Raw genomic sequence first — 11,975 nt, 5'->3', positions numbered from 1 at the left:
ATGGAAAAACACGTGGAAAAAAAAATAGCGAGTCATAGAACAAAAGTTGTCTCTAGTCATCTGGTCTGCACTTATAGACGTAAATGAGTTACAAAAAAAATATGAAGTATATTTTTGGGTGTACTGGAACAGTACTGTGGGTGAACTACAGCATAAATATTAAGCTGAGAGAAGAATCACTGTCAAACATGGCCAAAAAACCCTTTACAGTGACGGGAACGAAAAATATAGCAAATAGAAGACATAAAGACTAAACAAAACTCCTGATTAAATGATCATAGAATAGGCAATGAAATGAAATCATTAAACGAGAAAAAACATAGTTCCATGACCTGTCTATGAACTCTCTAGAATAAAGGGGGGATTTCAGTATCTAGTAGTTTAGAGATGAGGGGTAAACGGGCTAAATGATCAAGTAGAATAATAAACACCTATGCAAAACATTCAACCTCGTAGATTTCGTGAATTGCCATATTAAGACTACATGGAGTGCATTATTTTTAACCAAAAATGACCAGGTAAAACAATTACTATTTCTTGTATTGCACAGTCCTATTGGTTCATCTGAGAAGGTCAACTGCAACAGGTTTGCTTGACATATAGTTTTCTGGAGAAAGAACTAATAATCATTTTTTGCTGGCTCCTCTGTTAATGCTAGTGGTGTTGAGCCATCTAAAGCGTCAGAGCTCTGGTGAGAGGTGTCATTCTGAAGTTATTAATGCACTCTTAATATACCCATAACAGCTTATGTGACACATTTTTTTATTGCAGCCATTTGACGGCTGTACTTGTCAGGATAAGTCATCCTTCTAACATTGATATAATGGGTCCTTTATATGAAAATGACCTCAAACCATTACTGAAAGAAACGCCTCTTTCATAATATTTATGCTTTTGGCAGCAAACCCGTAAACGGAAAGATGTGAATCACTACCTCCTTTCCCTCACGTGCTCTCTGATCCTTTGTGATGGTGGCCAGGACCGTGGCAGCCTGCTCGCCGCCCATTACAGAGATTCGGGAATTTGGCCACATGTAGAGGAATCGAGGGCTGTGGGAGAAGAAACAGGGACTGTCGGTTAGTTTGTTTTGGTTCTTGACGGAACCAATGAGGAGATCACGCAAGGAAAACTTTGAAGAACTGGATACCGAGTAATGGCAGCTACAAAGTGTGATCCACTGAATATTTGTGATTGGAGTTATAGAGGAGAAATGCTCCACTCCTGTCGTGCTTAATATTTCGAAAAGCCCTCCCAAAAGATTTCGAATCAAACACGGATGTAGCATTTGGAAAATGCCTGTTTGATTTAAAATGTCTAAGAATGAGCATTATTCATATCCTTTTAGAACAAAAGGCTCATGGGTTATCAAAAAAAATTGCACTAATTTAGTTTGTTGAAATGTAACTCATAATACAGCCAATGGAAACGTTCCAAATAGTAATTTGGCCAGTTCAACTTAAGTTTTCATAAATATAAATTCTTTTTTTTTTTTTAATCACAAACATGACAATGTAAAAGCCTCATCATTACAAAAGGTCTTTTCCATGTAGGTGTAAAAATCCAAGGCCACCTGATAACACTGGGATTATTAGTGCATTTAGTATCATTAAACTGCACATGACTCAAGCACAGCTAATATTTAGGGAAAAGGTTGCGGCCCGGCTTTCATTTCATCGTTTATAATGTCGGCAGCCACTCCACACCTGTAGGCTCTGCCACACATGCCGTAGTTTCCTGCCCCATATGAGCCACCAATGATAACGGTAATCTTTGGTACGTTGGCACAGGCAACCGCAGTCACCATTTTGGCTCCATCCTTTGCGATTCCTCCTGCCTCGTACTCTCGACCCACCATGAAACCTGAGATGGATGTGTAGAAAAGAGATTGCAGATAAAAGCTCTAATGACTGTGACTCATCTCGAGGAGTCGATCTGATAAAACGGGTAAAATTGAGAATTGTGCTGAGAAAGATTTATAAATGTCATACGGTTGAGTTCTCATATTTAATCAATTTTATTTAGGTATGACTGAAATACAGTGTTTCCACAACAATTTAACAACTTAAATAGGATTTTGTATCCTTGTTTTATTTTTTCAGTCTGAGCCAATGTCGAGGTTAGATGACACCCTCAAATATATGAGAATGAATCCCCTTTTTATAGAATTTTTCCTCCATGAAGAAAAAGAATATCATAAATGCGACAAATATAACATTTTAGTCACATGTGGCCCATCAAGACAAAAAGCTTTCAAATCCTGATGTGGCTTCCTTTTATACGCTGCCAAACAATTGTGATTGGATAAATGAGACAACACAGCGAGTGACATCATGATCTACTACACAAAGACAAGGAACATAGTCGCAGTCACATTCATTTCCAATCACACCTGTTCGGTGGTGTATAAAAGGAGGCTGCGTCACCATTTTAACCCTTTTCTCCTTACTGACACCTGATTAAAGAAATAGGTGAAAGCGGGGAGGACTGATTTCATTTTTGTGAGAAAAATGACAGGAATTAACAGCAGAATAAAGGGCAACAATAGAAGAAACTATCAGGTGTCAATAAACCACATATCTCAAGAATGCCTACCTACCTGTTATGTTTTGGAGGAATATGAGAGGAATGTTCCGCTGGCAACATAACTCGATGAAATGTGTCCCCTGAAAATGAATGCAGAAACATTCAATGAACTGAACATTTGTATTATATCGATCATCTGCTCAGAGGGAAAATTCTTTAAACTATGAAGATAACACAGTTGGAGGAATGATTTTTTTTTTTTTGTCTAGGCACCCTGAGAAGTAAACAATATCAGATATAAAGGAACTGCAAAAAGGAACCATGCAAATTTGTTGGATGGAAAATATTTCAAAGTATAACTGCCTATGGTGCTGAAGGTGTCTGGGCAGCACGTGAACAAGACTATCTGTGCTTTGGCAACATGATGATGTGCCAGTAAAACTAATTACTTTTTTTCAATCATTCATTGAGTGTCTGCCCTTTGAGCAGTTGCCCTCACCTTTATCTTCATCTGAGACGAGACCATCGGGAAAGAAATTTGATCAACACGCGATGAAGGTCATCTGGCTTCACTCTGGCTTTGCATTGTCTAGATTTTACTTAAAATATGAAGGCTCTGAAGGACCTTCAGCCTTGCCAGACAAATGGAATGCACAACACAGAGCTGTCAGAAGCAACAGCACAGGCAAACAAGCACAAAAGACTGTAAACGCTGAAAGGACTCCTAATTTCCATATACTTTGTATTACTGAATTACTCAGGTGTTTCTTTATTTTGGCAGTGTCCTCAGCTGGCTCTCTCTCAGTGTTGTGCCTTACATTGGAAGGTGTAAACAAAGTGGGAGTGCATGTGAGAGACGGCTACCTATTAGAATCTGTCACCTGGTGAGAAATGAAACATCTGTTTAGTGCCAAATGTGCACCCAACAACAGAAATCCAATCATTTCTTTGTTACCTTTCACAAACACAAACACCAGGAGCGTTTAACAATTAAGACCCAATCGAAGCCCAGGCATGTCTTAAGTGATGACAGGGTGTCTCAAAACTGCAGCTTCGAATGCAGAGGCAGTATTGATTTTCCGTGGATGTGCTCGCTGAGCATGCCAGTTCCACGTCTGATGCCCAGTGACAGTCCTTTTCAACAGTAATTACACTGATAAGATAACCAATGCTGTCACATTGAGACCTCACTGAATCTCAGAAACCATTTTTTTATTTGATCAATCTTGTAATCTAATTCAAAATGTGTTTGAAAAACATATTAGTCACAACAGGAGCTCCTCGTCTTTCCCAAGCCCGCGTCGCGTTCAGCTCTGTTCAGAACGGCAGAACGGCTTGCAAATTAAGTGAATTGTATTAAATGAAAATTACGATTCTCCCTTGACCATGGTTATTTGAATGGTATGTTATTACAATGCCACTCAGGGTATTCGTGAGACGGCAAAGACAAGTGCCATTTCGGAGCTTATTGTACATGACGAACTCAGCACCTTGGCTATGAAGGGTAAGCTCAAATCATCTTCTCAGACTTAAGTGCTCTCAAGAGAAAAACATTGGTATGCAATGTGAAAGATGTCTCGGTGGAAAATACTGACTGAGCTGCTTCATTATTGTGCTAACGTCCTTGACATGCTGAGAGCATATTACCAGTACACGTCAAAGTCCTCCGAAGATGATTGTGAGGTTTAGCTTTTATTTCCCATCTTACCAAGATGTTATAATGGCAAATTAAAAGTTTGAGAAAATACTGTAGTGATGTTGTGAACACATAGCCCAGAAGCAGAAATTCTCCAAAAAAACTGAATTACAAACAAAAAAAAACTAATTATATATTCAATTAGAATTAGTGTTTTGTTCTTATAAACTGACAGAATTAGTATTCTCCAAACAACAAATTATATATTTTATTGTGTAAATTAACCGCTTAAATCACCTTTGGATTAAAAAAAAAAAAAAAAAGATGTTTACCTTCTTTGCAGACTCTGAAAACAAGACTCCATTATTGCCAATTATTCCAACAGGGTAGCCAAATATCCTTGAAAATCCTGAACAGGGAGGAATTGAAAGTCAAATGATGATTTTAGATTCTAAAAATATTAGAGAGATGGACCATTTTTTATTGATTAACATACCTGTAACGAGCGTATCTCCATAAAAAGCCTTGAACTCGTCAAATTTACTGCCATCTACAAGTCTGGCGATGACCTACAAGCACAGGAACAGGAGGACAAATTTAAAGCCAACAATTACTGATAATTGGCAACAAGTCGTGTATCTGGTTGAAAACAACCTTTTAATTTTTCCAATTAAAATGGAATGACACCACTTATGTGTGTGGGGCTACTGAAGCGATTTGTATGGACAGCACGTGTTGAGGAGGATATCAGGGTTGAAAACTCCCGTGAAGGGGGATGAGCCAGTTGCTCTTGGATGGTAAATGGACTGACAACACTGTTTTACAGAACAGACGCACACATCAAGGATCAAAGGCACACTCTTTCAACCACATGACAATATCTGCCGAGCCCTGCCAGAGAAGCAAAAACAAAGTGATGGATGCCAGTCGTCCATTATCGATTTGTTCCAGATAGACGTGACAGCCCAACACTGCTTCAATGTGCCCTCTGAACCTTCAAACGCTCTGCTAGCATTCACTATAAATCACAAATATAGTCACACTTACTCTGCCAATGTTCAACAAATCACATTTTTATGTTCTTAAGGAGAGGAGTAAGAACTGTTACTGTTAATTCTTTTCTAAATGTACACAACAGACCTATAGATTTGGGTTTTTCTTTATTGATATCAATATTTAATCCCAAAAATTAAGAGGGAATCATCTTTATGGAGGGTTGAAAACACATCTCATTTGATTTATGTCTAATATTTATTATTAACATATGTTTTCTGTCTCTTTACCTCATTTTGTTAGACCAAGTGTCTCAGAGCAGCCAAAAGTGGGGCTGGTTCAACTTGGGCCACCAGATGTAGAAACAAATGACACACTCAAAAAAATAGCCAAATAATACAATTTAATGGTACATTTTTTAAATTATATTAACTTAATTTAAAAAAAAAAAAAGAGATTGTTGTAAGGGCCAAGGGAATGATCACGGAGGCGAATACGTCAGTTGCACACTGTCATGTACTTAGACCACACACTGAAATGTCACACTGCTTTTGGCCGGTGGGAATGTTGTACCACGATCGGCTCGGTTCATTTTGCAAACTTCTTTTTGATGTCTTTTTTCCCCCTTTTTTCCCCTCTTCTATTATTTGTCAAACTTCTCTATATTCTAACTGTTGCCATATTCAGATTAGCTGTATTATTTGAGATACAGCCACCTTCCTTCCTTTTCCCAGCAATGAACAGGAAACCAAACAGACGCCATACCTCTCTGACATCAAAATTGCGTTTCAGATTATCTCCAACTATGCCGTAGAGTTCATCCGCGGGGTACAGAGGGGCTTCGGTAGGTTCTGTAGTAACCTGGATAAATAAAAACTTTGCAATCAGCAAATGCTTCAGACATCATTGCATCATTATGTGCAACTGTTTGTAATGACTATCAATGCTGCACTTGCCTCAATATTTTTCCTGTAGTTGAGGCTTCGCACAGCCTTCCTGGCTAAATGAAGGGCGTGGGTATCGTCTAGAGCGTAGTGGTCTGTCACACCCGATTTTCTGTAAAATGAGCAAATCAACTACGGTGAAATACTGTGATTACATAGGAGAATGTGTTTAATAGGTGCACAGTGAAACAAGTAAAATAGTAATACAAGCCCCAGGTCAGAAAGTCAAACATATTTTGCAAAAAAAAAAAAAAACACACCAATTTAATCGAAGAGGTTATGGTTCTCCGATAAACAGCTTTCCTATGAACCGACAGAATAAGTATTCCTTAAATATAGAAACCTGGGTTCTTAGATCTTTTCATGCATGCCAGGAATAAAAGCTGTTCCATACTTGCAGTGGAGGTCAGCGCCACCGAGGTCTTCAGCAGAAACCTGCTCTCCGGTGGCAGCTTTGACCTGCCGATACAAAAGGTGCAGACATTCTCAACCAAACTACCAACAGGCATTTTAATTTCTTGACCTCTTTTTCTTTCCCAAACTGGAACTCTACCATTAGCTGAGCTCACCTTCTTCTTAAATACTTTTGCACATGTACATAAAGAAAGATAGACAAACCAAAGGAGGTCCTCCAAGGAAAATGGTCCCTTGCTTCCTCACGATGATGCTTTCATCCGCCATGGCCGGTACGTACGCTCCTCCAGCCGTGCAGGAGCCCATTACAACAGCAATCTAAAAAAAAAAGAAAAAAAAATCAACTATTGCCTTTATGATACCAATATGCAAAAAGAAAATAAAAATTGTGTTGCAATTATTTTAACTGTAATATGATTCAGGATTTAAGTAGAAATGGGTCATTTGTTAGTTACCAAACATACATGTTCTGTTGTGTCGGAAGAATAGTTTGATCATCACAAAACGTCAATTATATAGATATATTGGGACGCGTTTTAAATTAATTTTTTTTGTAAATTGCGGCTCCTTTGATTTTTATTTTGCAATTGGCTATAGTGAGATTTTGATCATATTTTGATCAATTATCAAGTGTATGAAACCTGAGTATTTCAGAAAGCAAGTGGAATATTTGTAGATATATAGAATAGAAAAAATAGAAAAAAAACAACCATTTAATCATAATTTCTAACATGGAAAGAATTTTATGGGAGCTGACAGTTGAAATTGTGCTTTTTATTGCGGTATTAAAGAGAGAAATCTGGCACAATATCTTTGTGTGAGCAGGCGAAAATAGTCACAAAAAGAAAGAATAGATTCTACAAAATGAAAAGGCTTGACACAATATTAGCATCAATTCTGTGTGAAGTCTGAAATGAATCTGGTGTCTTTGTCTCCCCGGGGTCTATTGGAGAGACGTGAGTGCTAAAGGATCTGACTTCTCAACAGCACTATCTGCATTTATTAGCTGGCACACAAACAGCCTTGTTTTTGTTTTCCCTTTTAATACGAGAGGGAAAACAAGGCAGTCTCACTTGTCAATAGTGAGATGGATTTCAGATGCCTGCAGACAATGGAAAGATGACTAACCTACCGCCTCGCAGTTCATTTACATTCGCAGTCCCTGCCCTCACTAATAACATTTTCTTACACGAGAGACATCGCTCTATTCAGGTGTTATTTCAAATACCACAAGCATATCATTTAACATAACAAGTTACAATGAAAGCTTATCCAGAATGAAGAAAGTCAAACTGTTACAGTTCCATCATCATCACCATCACCATCATCATTATCATTACCTGCGCTATTCCCTCTGATGACAGCCTGGCCTGGTTGTAGAAAATGCGTCCAAAGTGATCTCTGTCTGGAAAGACCTCAGCCTGTCTGGGGAGATTTGCTCCTCCAGAGTCCACTAGAGGAACATCAGGATATGTAGAGATGTCACAGGTTATTACTGACATCTCAAAATGATGAAGTGCAGCCTGAAACTGACGGCCGGTCATTCGGGGACGTCCCCAGACAGCTCAAAACTACAGGGCTCTCTCTCAGAGAACCTTCTGACTTGGTAATAACTGAAGAGGAGACCTGTACGGCCAAGTTCCTGATTTTATTACAACTCTGAGTAGGACTTCTATTATATTGCAGAGGAACCGATATGTCAGACGTTTGTGCGAGGATAAGGCAAGGCAGGGTTGCTGCATGGCAAATTAATCATTTTTAAGACCTTGCCAAACAAAACTGTATAATTTTCTCCCATATTAGGGCTGAGTGTTGTGTTTCAAATCAACCTGAACAAAAAAACAGAAGAAAAAAAATAATTTCAATGAATGGATGTCGTCGGGGAAAAGGGCAGATGTTCCGCGTAACAATTAAGCAATATTTTAGCTAATAATTTAACTAAAAGCCCTGAGTAGTGCTGCTTCTTGTCAAATTCACTGCAAATTTATACAAAAAAACTGACCTAAGTAAATGCATGGCAAGTGGTTCTGCTGGGCTACTTCTTGTGCGCGGAGGTGCTTCTTCACTGTAACTGGGTAGTATGTCCCCCCTTTCACTGTAGCATCATTGGCAACGACAACACATTCCACCCTGAGAGAAACAACATTATCATCGCTTTCTGAAATTATTTTTTCACGTTTTTCAGAAAACACAAAAAACTGGAGACAAAACATCATAAGGAATTGATTCAGACAAAAAAAAAAAAAACCCAGACAATTATTTTAAGAAGGTGATGATATTGAGAACATTTGCTGGGAGCACTTAACCTGTCAAGTGACATTTTATTATATGACTTTAAAATCATAAATATGTAAGGCACACTCTCATCTCATTACTGTTTTGGATCCTCAGTCTGAGCACTTTTTAAAGATTATTCCTTTCAAAATTGGTAAGAAAAGTTTGATTAAAGACATTTCAGAACACTCACCCTGAAACTCGTCCAATTCCAGTAATAATACCACCTGCTGGCACTTCCTCTTTTCCGTACAACTCATATGCTGCGAACTGGGATAATTCCAAAAAAGGAGTTCTGCAAGAAAGTTGAATTGATAAACAACTGTGTAATGAAGTTAACTGACTGTCTGTTACTTACAAACATATTAAAATTAAGATGTGCAGAGTTTTGAGCATAAACAATGTAGTATTACATCTTAGATCCAAGAGGAAACAATAAGATGACAGCAACAGACAACCTGGTTTCCCTGTTCCGCTGTGCAGGAGGACGTGTATGCATCATAATTTGCGGAATGATGATTATCTATGCAACATGTCTACTGAAGTAGAGGACAGTACCCTGGATCCAGGAGCCTGTCTATACGCTCTCGAGGTAAGAGTTTTCCACGGGAAGTATGAAGACTTCTGGCTTTTTCTCCCCCACCTGGAATAAAATGACAAAAAGACAGATAATGAAAAAACACACTGAATACTGATATTCAACTGACTACTGGATGTCGGTGTGGCGCCTCCATTTTCTTATCTGTCCTAAAAGCATTCATCTTCCATGACTTCCTTATATTTCAATGGTGTTTATGTTAAAAAAGTAAAAAAAAAAGAAAAGCAGATGTTACCATAATTGACCCACATCCAAATATCATTTCTAGGTATTTATCTGATCGCTTGCCATGGCAGGTCGAGTCGAAGTTATGACAAGACCTGCCAGCTTAATATTGAATAGATTGTGTCGTTCCATGCTGAAACAAAACCAAACAAAACCAAACAAAAATGACAGTGCTTCAGACTTCAGTGAGACCACTGCATTACTGAACTGAACATATCACCCACTGTGGGTGTCTTTAAAGTCCAATAACTTAGTCAAACTTCTTCTTCACTGTTGTGAGTGCAGCAGAACCCTATGACTCCAGCTCTTGATAACAAACAATGAATGAAATGATAATAACCAAATCAAGTGATAAGATAAGGTCATTTTATAATTGTCCAACATACCCAATTTAATCTTCTCTGTCCGGCTTTTCAATTCATCAACAAGAGCTTTCATTCGCTCATAGTTCTCCTGAAAAGCAAACATACGAAATAAAAAGACAAGCATACTTGTTGTTGGTTGGAAGATATAATTTCTACTGATGAAACTTCGTGACTGTTGCATTAAACCAAACAGGCTGAAGGACAAAACCTGGAGGAAACATAACAGTGGCGTGATAAACATATACAGGAGAGAGACTTCAACTATCACATAAAATATTATAAACTGCGTTTGCACCAAGTTAGACTGTGCCACAAATTAGGTTAAAATACAACGCGACTGCTACAATTACATCTCCTTTACCACTGTGTGATGCTAGTCCTCTAGCTACAAACACCAATGAAAAGTCATGTGTTTCACCTCTTTTCACCCTCGAGTTACACCTTATTAAAAAATATTTGGACAAAATTAGGACCGCAGCTGCTTGTCGATATTGCTGACCTCGACGTGCAGTTTGCTTTAGCTGCAAGTGGGGAATGTCATATGCTAGCTGATGTTCGCAGCAGGCTAACTTACCTGATAATCAGCAGACAGTCTATCGGGCTGAGAGCCGAGTCGAGCGACTTTGTCAGCATAATAAGATCTTGAGCAAGCCAAAGGAAGACTTCTGCAACGAAGAAACCACGGTCTGACCGTCCGAAGAAGCATTGTGTTCCTCCAAGTTAACTTCAACTTGACATTTGCTACTGCTAGCTAACCTAGCAGTGGTCTTATTCTGTGGTTAACGTTCGTATGCTAGGCTGCACCGCCATCCGGTGGCTGCATGAAGTAAACAGTTCTTGAAATTCATCAGAAATGTGTAAATCATTGTAAATTGTGTACATTATGATATAAATACGAATATATATACACATATTATGTATGCATATGTATGTATATTATATATGTATGCACACACATATATATTTATATTTGTGTGTATATATGTATATACTGTATGTATATATGCATATGTATGTGTGTGAGTATGTGTGTGTGCATGTGTATATATATATATACACACGCACACACACCCACACACATTGGCGATATCCCGGCCGATATTCGTCATTTCCTTTGACATGGCTCATCACCAACATAACAAACAATGAACATTTAACCACATTTTCAGACAATAGGACCTCAGACATAAAATTAACATTGAAACTTTACAAGACTTGACAACAACAGTACATCTGACAGCATGCGTGTTAAGATGTCACTGTATTTATTTGCATGATGATCACAATAGGACTAAAGATTTACATTTATTTATTTTTATCTGAGCCTGTATAACTATGTAATGACAGTCACTGGAGGGATTGTGTGTGTGTGTGTGTGTGTGGGGGGGGGGGGCAGAAAGGTCCTGCTGGATCAGACTGGATTCCCAAAATGCAAACTAATAATGATTGCAGACTATTAATTCCCTAATGTAAAGATTGCACTAGGGAATTTCAGTTGAACCAGTTATTTTGGTGGCCTGATACCAACCTGATGTCAACCTGTTTTACATATCTCAAAACCACTGAAACCTCACCTTGGTAAAAGAGCAAAGGATGCAGCCCAGTCATAGATCCATGCTGCCATCATGTGGCAATTTAATGCATTACACCGCTGCGATTAAAGTGACGTTTGTGAGTTTGTGCTCTTCCTCCATCAGGACTGATTTGTAGTTTTAAGCAATCATATCAAAGACATTTTGAGAACATGAGGATAAATAAGATGATTTTCTCTGTCTCAGAAACCATCTAGAGACATTTTCAAGTATAAGACTCAGACTTAGAGAGACTTCTAAGGGTTAGGGTAATGTCATTGGTATGGTTAGAGATGCTCCCTTTTTTCAGTTCTGATACCAGAGCTCTTTCTTCTTGAATAATATTATTCATTATTGTGTTGGCATTATGTTTAAGGTTACACTCCAAAAAAAACAACAACACACACACACACACAAATATGCACAATTCAG

General features: G+C 38.3%; 1 protein-coding gene across 1 annotated transcript in view; it reads right to left on the bottom strand.

Annotated features, from left to right (window-relative positions):
* The window catches only part of mccc2 (methylcrotonyl-CoA carboxylase subunit 2), a 12,418-nt gene extending 1,661 nt beyond the window's left edge, over positions 1-10,757 (bottom strand). Inside the window, exons 1-15 of the mRNA XM_086206666.1 lie at positions 10,547-10,757; positions 9,994-10,060; positions 9,343-9,427; positions 8,978-9,079; positions 8,513-8,640; positions 7,851-7,963; positions 6,715-6,828; positions 6,491-6,555; positions 6,109-6,208; positions 5,918-6,013; positions 4,656-4,728; positions 4,492-4,568; positions 2,597-2,663; positions 1,704-1,860; positions 935-1,049 (exon numbers count right to left, since the gene is read on the bottom strand). Coding sequence (XP_086062792.1) covers positions 935-1,049; positions 1,704-1,860; positions 2,597-2,663; positions 4,492-4,568; positions 4,656-4,728; positions 5,918-6,013; positions 6,109-6,208; positions 6,491-6,555; positions 6,715-6,828; positions 7,851-7,963; positions 8,513-8,640; positions 8,978-9,079; positions 9,343-9,427; positions 9,994-10,060; positions 10,547-10,678 — 1,491 coding nt within the window. The 5' untranslated portion in view covers positions 10,679-10,757. The remainder of the gene's footprint in view (positions 1-934; positions 1,050-1,703; positions 1,861-2,596; positions 2,664-4,491; positions 4,569-4,655; positions 4,729-5,917; positions 6,014-6,108; positions 6,209-6,490; positions 6,556-6,714; positions 6,829-7,850; positions 7,964-8,512; positions 8,641-8,977; positions 9,080-9,342; positions 9,428-9,993; positions 10,061-10,546) is intronic.
* Between the last annotated feature and the right edge of the window lie 1,218 nt (positions 10,758-11,975).

This window comes from Aulostomus chinensis, chromosome 6 (genome assembly GCF_037954235.1).
Source record: "Aulostomus chinensis isolate RoL2024-O1b breed Wild chromosome 6, RoL_Achi_v1.0, whole genome shotgun sequence".
NCBI classification, from domain to species: domain Eukaryota; kingdom Metazoa; phylum Chordata; class Actinopteri; order Syngnathiformes; family Aulostomidae; genus Aulostomus; species Aulostomus chinensis.
The sequence above is the reverse complement of the archived record's forward strand: the minus strand, read 5'-3'. Positions and strand labels throughout refer to the sequence as shown.